Source organism: Oratosquilla oratoria, chromosome 14, assembly GCF_046742065.1.
Source record: "Oratosquilla oratoria isolate Oo_2021 chromosome 14, ASM4674206v1, whole genome shotgun sequence".
Lineage (NCBI taxonomy): Eukaryota > Metazoa > Arthropoda > Malacostraca > Stomatopoda > Squillidae > Oratosquilla > Oratosquilla oratoria.
In genome coordinates, this window is record NC_134790.1 from 31,723,199 (window position 1) to 31,735,698 (window position 12,500).

Below are 12,500 nucleotides of genomic sequence, written 5' to 3' on the forward strand. Positions count from 1 at the left end.
AATTCTCACAGTGAGTGTGAATCAGACAAGAAATAGTGGTCCAAACTGTCAGGAATTAGATTTGATCGGGAGACAAATTCTCCAACTGTGTAGTAAATGAATGGAATAAACTAAGAATTATGCTGTAATGCCTGCTATTTTTTATTATCATCTATCTTTATTTTTTATTTATTTACATATTATAAATTATTGTCATTTTTCTGTTTATTTATTATTTATCATTATCTGTTTATTTATTTTATTCGTTTATCTATTTCTTTATTTATTTGCTTATTTTTCCCGCGTCCGACCTAGTTATGGACCAAAAGGTCTCCTGTCGGTATGCTCTTTGTTTGTAATCCTTCATAATCCTTCTTTTTCTTCTATTCATCATCTTCATCTTCTTATTATTTTCCTCTTCGTTTTCCTCTTCTCTTTTTTTTGTCTTCTTTTTCTTCTTCGTTTTCTTCTTTGTTTTCTCTTTTTTTTTTTAATTGTCTTCATCGTCTTCTTTTTCTTTTTTCTTCTTCCTCTTTTTTTTCTTCTTTTTCTCCTTCCTACTCTTTTTATTTTTCTTCTTTCTTTTTTCTTCTTCCTCTTTATCTTTTTCATTTTATTCTTCCTCTTCTCTTTTTTCTTCTTCATATTCTTCTTCTTCCTCTTTTTTCTTGCGTCTCCCCGAACCAGCCCGGCCTTTTATTTATTTATTTTTTTGGTATTTCTTCAATAGTGACAAAAGATTAATTAGAATTACTGTATGAATTAAATATGCACTGTTGGCGTCATCTGAAGCGTGCTGGTTTCGTATTCGCTCAGTTGTGGGTTCGAATCCCGCACTCCCTACGGTACCCAGCAGTGACTGTAGTTACCTGCCCCAACAGTCCAACTACGTGTCTCCTGGCGTAGGCTACATATGAATTAGTCTATTCATAAATGTTTTTCAAAACTGCACATGTATGTGTGTGTATATATATATATATATATATATATATATATATATATGTATATATATATATATATATATATGTATATATATATATATATATATGTATATATATATATATATATATATATATATATATATATATATATATATATGTATATTCAAAAACCATACTTCGTATTTTGTATCGTTCTTTTTCCCGTTCTCTTCTCCTCATTCTCACTTCTTCCTTCTGCAGGAGAAAACCAAAGACCTGATGGACCACCGGGACGACTCCACGTTCTCTTTCGACCCAGAGAAGTTGACGCACGCAAAGCCCCTGGAGAAGAAGAAGCCGAAGAACCGGCGGATCATCGTGATGAGAAGAGGTGCCGGCATTCTCTCCGACACCTTCTCCAAGAGAAAAAACAAGAAGAAAGACAAGAACGGTTCCGCCTCAGCCTCCGCCACCCCTGAGCACGAATCTCCGAAGGGCCCCATCGCCCCGATGAAGATCAAAGAAGGGCAGCTCCTCACCATAGACCCTCCTCCACGAAGAGGCTCCCAGCAGGTGTCTTCACGCCCCGCGTCCCTCATCATCACCAGGGACACGCCCCCTACGGTAGGATCCCCCGCCCCTGCCCCGCCGCCCACAGGGTGCAACGCTCCCCCTCGGAGTCCCCTCCCGGAAGCTCGGGTCCGTATCATCGCCGGCGAAGGCCCCGTCGGAGGACCTGGCGAGCGCGTGGACAACGACAGCGGTGCCCCTCGCACGGCCGGGTCATCCACGTGCGAGCCTTGCACCTCAGCCTCGAGGGCCAGGTGCTGCCAGTGCCAATGCCACACGGGCGTCGCTCGGGCGGGACACGAGTCCCACGGGGTCGTGGCCGTGCGCGGAGGGGACGCCGCCGCAGGGGAGGGCGGCGAGGGGCTCCTCGTCCCTGGGACGGAGTCGAGCGCTCACGGAGGGGCGCCCCCGAGGCCTATGCCCTGCGATGATCCTTCTCGGCCACACCTCCGCCTGGCCAACAACGCTCCTCACCGACAACCGTCCCTGGACGACTCCGGAGTGGTCGGGGACCACGATGGTGGCGACAACATCTCACTCCACCATATGCCCAACCTTATTCAGGTAAGTACCCGATCAGGCTTTGTTCAACTCATCCTCTTCTCCCTCCTTCTCCTCCCTCTCCCTCTCCTCTCTCTCCTCCCCCTTCCTCTTCTCCTCCTCCTTCTCCTTTTCCTCATCTTTCTCTTCCTCCTCCTCCTTCTTTTCATCTTCCTCCTCCTCCTCCTCCTTTTCCTCTTCCTCCTCCTCATACTCTTTCTCCTCTTCCCCATGCTCCTCCTGTTTCTCCTCCTCCTCCTCTTCCTCCTCTTCTTCCTCCTCCTACCCTCATCATGCTTCTCCCCCTCATCCTCCTCATCCTCTTTCAGATATGACATTATGGATGCCTTACTTGGCACAATAGTAACAAGGGAAAGTGTAAGTCGGGTAGTAAAAGGATTGAGCCGAGGACTTGATAGCACAGGTTCGCTCCTCTTCTTTATATGGCTGGTCCAGACAGACTTTCCATGACAACCTTTCCCCTAAAGCGGTTCTGAATCCACTGAAAGGTTCCAGTATGATTGAATCACTTAATGATGTCATCTATGATCGCGTGTGTTTACTTTATACTTATGATGGCTTAATGAGATTTGTTATGTTGAAGTTTTTGTATATCTGTATAGATGGAATATTAGGTACGGAGTCAATATCAACTGCAACGTTTTATTATTGTTGTTGTTTTATTACTATTGTTTGTTTTTTTGTATATATATATTTATTTATTTATTTATTTTTTAAGTTGAATTCTGATCGTGGGGTCTATTGAGATACGTTGATTCAGATTCTGTAAAGAAAAAAGATATATAAAATAGATTCTGTCAATCATTCGGGATCCCCTTCTGGACAGCCTCTCCTAATCCTGTCCATAAATCTCACGATTGAACCAATCCTCCGCCACGTTACTCCTGCAACCTTTTTTTTTAGTTTATTGAGAGGAAAAAGTCATTTGAGCGGGACAAAAGTTGAGGACAAAGAGAAGTACAAAGAAAATGAAGAAATGAAAAGAATGTGAAGGCGTTAAAGAAAACGAGATGTTTTTTGTGGGGATTAAAAAAAGATCTTGCATTTGGTAAATGGAGTTAAAGAAATGAAAGAACATATCAAAACAAAAACCAAGGGAGACTGAGCGATAATTAGAAATAAAATTATAAGAAAAAAATATGGACGGAATAGTTAAGACATTATTCAAATACACAAAATGAAAAAAAAATCGGGATTAGAGAAAATGAACAAATGAGCGAAAAGAAAAAAATTGAAGTGAAGATATAGAAAACATACAAACATGGATGGGAAACCACGAAAAATTCTGAATAATAAAATGCTAAAAAAGCCTGTGATAGATCGGTGTTGTGTGTGTGTGTGTGTGTGTGTGTGTGTGTGTATGTGTGTGTGTGTGTGTGTGTGTGTGTGTGTGTGTGTATGTGTGTGTGTGTGTGTGTGCGTGTGCGGGGGTGTGTATATGTGTGTGTATATGTGTATGTGTGCGTGTGTGTGTATTTGTGTGTGTGTATGTGTGTGTATATGTGTGTGTGCGCGTGTGTTTGCTTGTGTATACGTTTGCGTATGTGTGTATGTGTGTGTGCGCGTGTGTGTGTATTTGTGTGTGTGCGTATTTGTGCTTGTGTGTGTATGTGTGCGTGTGTGTGTATGTGCGTGTATTTGTGTGTGTGTATATGTGTGTGTGCGCGTGTGTGTGCTTGTGTATACGTGTGCGTATGTGTGTATGTGTGTGCGCGCGTGTGTGTGTATTTGTGTGTGTGTGTGTGTGTGTGTGTGTGTGTGCGTATGTGTGCTTGTGTATACGTGTGCGTATATGTGTGTGTGTGTATGTGTGTGTATGTGTACGTGTGTGTGTGTTTGTGTGTGTGTGTGTGTGTGTGTGTGTGTGTATGTGTTTGTGTGTGTATTTGTGTGCGTGTGTATATGTGTGTGTATGTGTGTGTGGCTGCGTGTGTGCATTTGTGTGTGTGTGTGTGTGTGTGTGTGTGTGTGTGTGTATGATTTTTTTAACCTTTAACCCCACTCCTTTTTCCCAGAACTGAAGAACCACCCACACCCACAGTCCTCCTCCTCCTCCTCCTCCTCCTCCTCCTCCTCCTCCTATGCTGACAAGGCTTTGAAGTCCGCCTTGTCAACAGGTTTCCTGACAGAGTCAAAACGAACAAAATTTCAATGGTCCATGCCTGCTCTCTTCCCTTTCATTATTGCTTTTTTTGTCTCTCTTTTCTCTTTCCTTTCTCTCTCGTTTTCTTTCTCGTTCTCTTTCTCGTTCTCTCCCTCGTTCTCTTTCTCACTCTCTTTCTCGTTCTCTTTCTCGTTCTCTTCCTCGTTCTCTTTCCGTTCTTTCTCGTTTTCTCTCTCGTTTTCACTCTTGGTCTCTTTCTCGTTCTCTTTCTGGTTCTCTTTCTCGTTCTCTCCCTCGTTCTCTCCCTCGTTCTCTTTCCGTTCTTTTTCGTTTCCTCTCTCGTTTTCTCTTTCGTTCTCTTTCTCGTTCTCTTTCTCGTTCTTTTTCTCGTTCTGTGTGTGTGTGTGTGTGTGTGTGTGTGTGTGTGTGTGTGTGTGTGTGTGTGTGTGTTGTATATTGTATTATGATATACAACATATCATCCCCTTTTAGAAGGGGATGATATATATATATATATATATATATATATATATATATATATATATATATATATATATATATATATATATATATATATATATATATCATCCCCTTCTAAAAGGTTGAATCGAAACAAAGAGATCCAGCCTTTGTTTCTAAAAACGTTTTCTTTTCACGTCTTGGAAAAAAAAGTACATTCAGCCTACGAAAACGTTGCTACTGGAAAGGAAAAATTATTTTCTCTTTCTGGATCGCGCAATTTTGCTGGACAAGATATTGTCTTCCACCAATTCTCAAATTGTGTCGTCGTCGTCATTGTCACAGTCGTTGTATTCTTCTTCTTCTTCTTCTTCTTCTTCTTCTTCTTCTTTCTCAGTTTCTGCTTCTTCGACCTTTTCTTCTTCTCTTTTTTTCTTCTTTGTCGTCTCCCTGTTCATTCTCTTTTTTTTTTCTTCTTCTTCTTCCTCTTCTTCATTCTTTTCTTCTTAATCATCCTCTTTTTTTTTTCTTTCTCTTCTTCTTAATGATCCTCTTTTTCTTCTTGTTCTTCTTTTTCATTTTCTGCTTCTTATTCTGTTTTTTTTTTTTTATTATTATTTTTCTTCTTTTTATTTTTCTTCTTTTTATTGTTCTTCTTTTTATTTTTCTTCTTCTTCTACTTTATCCTCTTTTTTCTTCTTCATTATTTTCTTTTTCTTCTTCATCTTCTTCTTCTTCATCTTCTTCTTCCTCTTCCTCTTTTTCCTCATGTTACTTCTTCCTCTTCTCTTTTCATCTTCTTTTTCATTTTTCTCTTTCGTTTTTTGTCTTTCTCTTATTTTTCTTTTCCTTTCCCTTCTTTTTCTCATCCTCTTCCTCCTCCTTTTTTCCTTCTCCTTCACCTCCTTCCTCCTCTTGTGCTCCCTTTTCCTCATCCTATTTTTCATCCTGCTGCTCTTTTTTCGTTTTTTTTTCAGCTTCGTCGTCGTCGTCTTCATTTTTCATGGTCTTCATCGTTATCATCTTTTTTAAATTAATTTTTCTTTACCGTTGATGTTTGTTTGTTTTTTTCATTTTTGTTTACGTCATCATCGTGGTCTCCCAGGTTGAAAATTATCTCTGAATATATTTTATTAACTGGACATTTCTTTTAGGTTTGATTTCTTTTTTTTTCGTCTGAAATTACACATCTCGCTTGGAGAATATTGTTAATCCCATGTTGAATGGATCGTGTATATGTATATCTGTGAGTATAAATGTGTGGGTGCGTGTGTGTGTGTGTGTGTGTGTGCGTGCGTGTGTGTGTGTGTGTGTGTGTGTGTCTGTGTGTGTGTGTGTGTCTGCGTGTGTGTATGTGCCTGTGTGTGTATGTGTATTTACCCAGTTTTACTTAGTTGCATTTTACGGGAAAAGAGCAATGCTCGTAGTGACCCGCTTTTCTTAATGATCTAAAAAAGGAATTAATCATAGTCAAAAGTGAGAACGAAAGAATGAAAAATGAAGATACAAATAAAAACGAGGCTTTAAAAAGAGAATAAAAGAACAAATACAAATGGTGGCCAAGAATGGGGAAGAAACAATAAAAAAGACAGATCTCCAAGAAATGAAAAATCAATGCTAAGTGGAACAAGTGTTTGTGTGTGTGTGTATTAACTTGGTCTATGGATCACGTGTTGGACTCGTGATCGACAGCTATTTCCCTCCCGGAAGAGAGCTCAGAGCTCGTAGGTCCGATCTATGGGTAATGCTATGACCTTACACACACACACACACACACACACACACACCCAACTCCCCGCCCACGAGAGTCAGAGTAACGACCCGAAGCGCAGCGGTACCGAAATAATTTCGGCCCTGGGCAGGATTCGAACCAAGTACTACGGGCACCACCATGCCAGCAGTTCAGCGCTCTACCAACTGCGCCACCGAGTCGTGTGTGTGTGTGTGTGTGTGTGTGTGTGTGTGTGTGTGTGTGTGTGTGTGTGTGTGTGTGTGTGTGCGTATGTGTACGTGTGGGTGCACACACACACATGTATACATTTGAACAACTCCAGCACTGAACTACCTTCCTTAAAAGAAATTAAACGACCACCACCACGAGCCTCACCATTATCAAAAGTACTCAAAAATCCAAAATTGAAATCCTCTCAGTTTGATTTAATTAAATGAAGTTCTTTTTCTCTCTCTCATTTTCTTCCTCCCCTTCAGTCTCCATAATAAAATGAACCTCTGATTAAGTTCCACAAACACCTTCTCATTACCCATTCTTCAGAGAAAGGGTTTGCTTTCTTCAAACTCTTTGATATATTGAAAAAGCTCTTGGCTTTCTGAGAAGAATTTCCGATCAACCGCTCCCGTTTGTTTGTTTGTTTTTTGTATTTTTTTTTTTAGTAAAGGATTGGTTTTCATGAAATGGAAACATATGTACTCGTACACACACACACACACACACACACACACACACACACACACACACACACACACACACACACACACACACACACACACACACACACACACACACACACACACACACACACACACATCTTCAGCTTCTGCCCAACCGAACCTCTTTCGTCTTTCATCTGTTCTTTGTTATCGTCGTTGCGTCGTCGTCGTAAGGACGTTGACGTTATCATGAGGCTCTTGTCCTCTCATGTCCTCAAAATTACCTTATTTGTCCACATGACATTGTCTGACCTCATATTACATCACCTAACCGTATATGACGCCTCCTGATTTCATATGACCTCACTTAATCTCATATGACTTCAGTTGACCTAACATGACTCTGTATTATCGCATTTGACCTCATATGACATCACTGTACCTTATATGACCTCATTTGACCTCATATGATGTCAATTGACTTTAAATAACCTCACTTGACTTTATATGACGTCACATGTGACGATGCTGTCGTCATTACAATATCGTAAATACTTCGTCATTGCTCTTTGTATCCGAAGTCGAGACGATGCTCTTTGTACTAGAAGTCGAGACGATGACCTTTGTTACCGAACTGAGGTCGAAACTCTTTGTTACCGAACTGAAGGCGTTGCTCTTTGTTACCGAACTGAAGACGATACTCATTGTTACCGAAACTGAAGGCGTTGCTCTTTGTTACCGAAGTCGAGACGATGTTCTTCGTATCCGAAGTCGAGATAATGCTCTTTATCACCGAACTGAGGGAGATACTTTTTGTTACCGAACTGAAGGCGTTGTTCTTTGTTAATGAAGTCGAGATGTGCTTCGTATCCGAAGTCGAGACGATGAAATTTGTTACCGAAATGAAGGAGATAGTCTTTGTTACCGAACTGAAGGCGTTGCTCTTTATTGCCGAACTGAAGATGATTATCTTTGTTACCGAACTGAAGGAGTTGTTCTTTGTATCTGAAGTCGAGACGATGTTCTTTTGTATTTGAAGTCAAGACGATGATCTTTGTTACCGAACTAAAGGAGATACTCTTTTTTCCAAACTGAAAGCGTTGCTTTTTGTTACCGAACTGAAGACAATACTCTTTGTTACCGAACTGAGGGCGTTGCTCTTTGTTACAAAACTGAAGGCATTGCTATTTGTTATTGAAGTTGAGACGATGGTCTTTGTTACCATACTGAAGGCGTTGCTCTTAGTTACCAAAGTCCAGATGATACTCTTAGTTCCCGAACTGAAGACGATACTCTTTGTATCCGAAGTCGAGACCATACTCTTTGTATCCGAAGTCGAGATGATGCTCTTTGTACCCGAAATCGAGACGATGTCCTTGGTTCCTGATGCTCTTTGTATGCAAAATCGAGGCTATGCTCTTTGTTCCCGAACTCAAAAAGATTTCATTCACCTGAGGAGGTGACATGTAGAAGGTCCTTCAACGTTTCCCACAAGAATGTTTATAAACAAAAGAAAACGAATCTAATCCAGTCGGCCTCTTCTTATTCAATCTTTCCTTTGCTCCATCCTCCTCCTTCTTCTCTTTCTCCTCCTCCACCTCTTCCTACAACCCCCTCCTCCTCCTCGTCCTCTTCCTCCTCCACCTCCTCCTCCTCCTATTCCTCCTGCTCTTCCTACTCCTCCTCCTCTTTCTCTTCCTCTTTCTCCTCCTCCCCATTTACTCCTCCTCCTCCTCTTCCTTCTCCCCACCTCTTCCTCCTGCTCTTCCTACTTCTCCTCCGCTTTCTCTTTCTCTTTCTCCTCCTCCCCATTTCCTCCTTCTCCTCCTCCTCTTCCTTCTCCTCCTCCTCCTCATCTCCCCCTCCTTCCTTTCCTCCTCCTCTCGTCCCACGTTTTCTCCTCTCCTCCTCACCTTCTCTCCCACTCCTTTCCCCCTCTTCCCCCTCCACTTCTCTCCTCCCACTCTTCAGTCTTCTCCCCCTCTCCCCTCCCCATCTCCCCTCTTTACTTCTCTCCCCCTCCTCTCCACACTTTTATTCTCTACTCTTCAGTTCCCTCACTTCTCCCCTTTCTCTCCTCTTACCTTTCTCTTTTTTATTTCCTCTTCTTTCTTGTATCCTCCTCTCCCCTCCTCTCCCCTCGTCTCCCCTCTCCTCTTTCCCCTCCTCTCCACTGCTCTCCCCTCATCTTCATTCTTTTTTCCACTTCTCTCCCCATCTTCCATTTCCTCTTCCCTCCTCTCCCCTTCCTCCCCCTCCTCTCCCCATCCTCCATTTCCTCTTCCATTGTTCCCCTCCTCTCCTTTCCCTTCCTCTCCTTTCCCTTCCTCTCCTTTCCCTTCCTCTTCACTCTTCTTTTCCTCTCTCCTCTTCCCTACCTCCTCTCCCTTTCCTCTCTCCTCTACAGCTCTCCTTGTCCTCCATTTCCTCTTCCGTCTTCTCGTCGTCCTCTCCCATTACCCCAACTCTACTCCCTTTCGCTTCCTTCCTCTCCTTTCCTTCTCACCTCCTCTTCTTTCTTCTCCTCTCTTCTCCACCTCCTCTTCCGTCCTTTCCACATCCCTTTTCTCCTCTCCTCTCTTCTCCTCTCTTTGCTTCTCCTTACCTCTCTACCTTTTCTCCCTTCCCCTTCATTTCCTCTCTTCTCCTCTCCTCTCTATCTCCTCTCCCCTCCTCTCCTTTCTTCTCCTCTCCTCTCTTCTCCTCTCCTCTCCTCTCCCCTCTTCTCCCCTCCTCTCCCCTCTCCTCGTTCCTATTCACATCTGCTTTTCTTTGCTCTCTTTCAATTCGCTTTACTTCTCTTCTCTGTTTCCTCCCCCGTTCCTTCCTCCCTCTCTTTCTTTATAAATATATATATATATATATATATATATATATATTTTTTTTCTTTTCTTTTTTTTTTACTTCCGTTATGACTTTCGTTGATTCCACACCTTACTCCATTTCCTCACTTTCCATTTTCTTCTCTCTTTCTCTCTGTCTCTCTGTCTCTTTCTATCTATCTCTCTCTCTCTCTCTCTCTCTCTCTCTCTCTCTCCCTCTCTCTCTCTCTCTCTCTCTCTCTCTCTCTCTCTCTCTCTCTCTCTCTCTCTCTCTCTCTCTCTCTCTCTCTCTCTCTCTCTCTCCCTTTCTCTCTCTCTCTCTCTCTCTCTCTCTCTCTCTCTCTCTCTCTCTCTCTCCCTTTCTCTGTCTCTCTCTCTCTCTCTCTCTCTCTCCCTTTCTCTGTCTCTCTCTCTCTCTCTCTCTCTCTCTCTCTCTCTCTCTCTCTCTCTCTCTCTCTCTCTCTCTCTCTTTTTCTGGATTCATGTGGAGTTTCAGATATGTATTTTTTGGTGCAATTTCATTTCACTTAATTTATTTACTTTGACCATATTCTGTTTTACCTTTAACTTTATTTGATTTATTTATCTTATCTGTTTATTTATCTATCTAGCTATTTATTTATTCATTATTATGTGGACTTGTTAGATAAAGAGAACAAGGAGGGAGAAAAAGAAAATTAAAAGAAATATAATACAATCTTGTATTTCGAGGTTATTTACCCTATTTCAAACATATATATATATATATATATATATATATATTTATTTATGAATATAAATATACATATATATATATATATATATATATATATGTATGTATGTATATGTACATACATATACCAAAGGCTTTTTACCCTTTACAAGGCAGATAGCAAAAAAACAAAGGGATAAAACCACTCCCACCCATTCTATCTCCACGAACTCCACTCCCATCCACCCCCTTCCCTCTCTATTATCTTGGCTCCTGGGTGACGGGTCATCCCTGCATCTCGCCAACTGCCCTAAGTCAGAAGCAGTGTCGCAAGACACAGCACATCCACAACATGGCCGCTTCATTAAATCGGCGACCCCGCCCTCTACGTCCCATCATGCAGAAATGGAGAAGATGGGAGAAATCCCTTCGGGGTGCGTCAATTTATTGTTCACACATACTCCCGCACACACACCCCAGCCCCCATCCACTCATGCATCACACCATCATCCATACACAACCATTCTCCATTCACCCCTATCTTCTATCCTCTCCCGTCCTTCCTCAACAGACATTCCCCTCTTTCCCAAAGACCCTTTTACCTTATCCATCCATCTCATCCTTGGTCTCCCCCTCATGTTCACTCCTTCCACCTCTGTATTCCACACCTCTTTTTCTAATCTTCACTCATCCTTTCCATCCCAATACTCTTTTATTAACCCTATCTTCCTTTATATATATATATATATATATATATATATATATATATATATATATATGTATGTAGGTATATATATATATATATATATATATATATATATATATATATATATATAGAGAGAGAGAGAGAGAGAGAGAGAGAGAGAGAGAGAGAGAGAGAGATTGGAAATCCTCCGACAAAACCTAAACAACGATGTCGCTTAAGTTCATCATTTCTTGACTGAACGCTAACTGAAGCCTGAGCTCAAAGTCTTACCACTTTCAGCCAGCGCATTTATGAGGTCAAGTAAGATCATTCGAGTTCATATGAGATCAGGTGACGTCATACAAAGTAAAGTAACGTCATACAATGTCATTTGACGTCAGGTGAGGTCACAAGAGGTCAAGTGACTGACGTCATATGATATCAATTGACATATAAGGTCAGGTGACGTCATAAGGACAGGTTATATAGTGTAAGGTCAAGTGACATTATATGAAGTCAAGTAAGCTCATACGAAGTCAAGTGACATCATGATGTCATACCGATGACGTCATGGTTCTTATGAAATGATTACGAAATGTTGATGAAATCGAGGCTAACGTCTCACAGGTAATGAATGAAGCAAAGCCATTCAGGCCGATGCGAGACTATCAGAAAATTACCTCTAGCCACCTCATTATAGTTTAGGAGGTCGTTAATAGACGCCAGTACGTGAGGACAATTTACTTTTTTTTTTTTTTTTTTTTTTTTTTTTCTTTTCTTTTTTTGTCAGTTATGTAAAATCCATGGACCACTCTGACCTTTTTTTTTTTCCTCTGACCGAGTGGCATATCTGTCGTACAGCTGATTTCACTTCTAAGTACAACGGGAGCTGTCTAATGTGAAGCTTTGGTTATTTACGTTAACTGTATACGATACGGACAAGTTACGATATCGTAAGTCTACGTCCTAAGGTCATACACGTCACAGCTTCTTAGAACTCATCAACTATCGTAGTTCGTGGAAGCAGTCGCGGTATCTATACCCCCGTTGATTAGTATTTACTCTAAAATGCGTTCCAGTCCAGAATATGGCGGTTCTACTAAACGTAAGAGAAACGAGACAGTTTCGAAAAGATTTTTTTTATACTTCTTATTTACTTTTCGAGCAAATAGGAGTTGATTTTAGGTAACCAAATAACGAGAACATTCACTGAAACTCACTGAAAATCGGTGCCCGTCCTGGACATTTAAAGTTGTGTTGCTGAAGAATCTCTGTGGGCTTTCTGACGTCAGACTCAGAACGGGTATGTCGTCCTTCGTAA

General features: G+C 41.4%; 1 protein-coding gene across 5 annotated transcripts in view; it reads left to right on the forward strand.

The window, feature by feature from the left end:
- Window positions 1-12,500, forward strand: part of LOC143032828 (sodium channel protein 1 brain-like) — a 766,195-nt gene that overhangs the window by 541,354 nt on the left and 212,341 nt on the right. For all 5 annotated transcript variants that reach the window (XM_076197936.1, XM_076197935.1, XM_076197938.1 and 2 more), the window contains one exon: window positions 1,161-2,033. In XM_076197936.1, coding sequence (XP_076054051.1) covers window positions 1,161-2,033 — 873 coding nt within the window. The remainder of the gene's footprint in view (window positions 1-1,160; window positions 2,034-12,500) is intronic.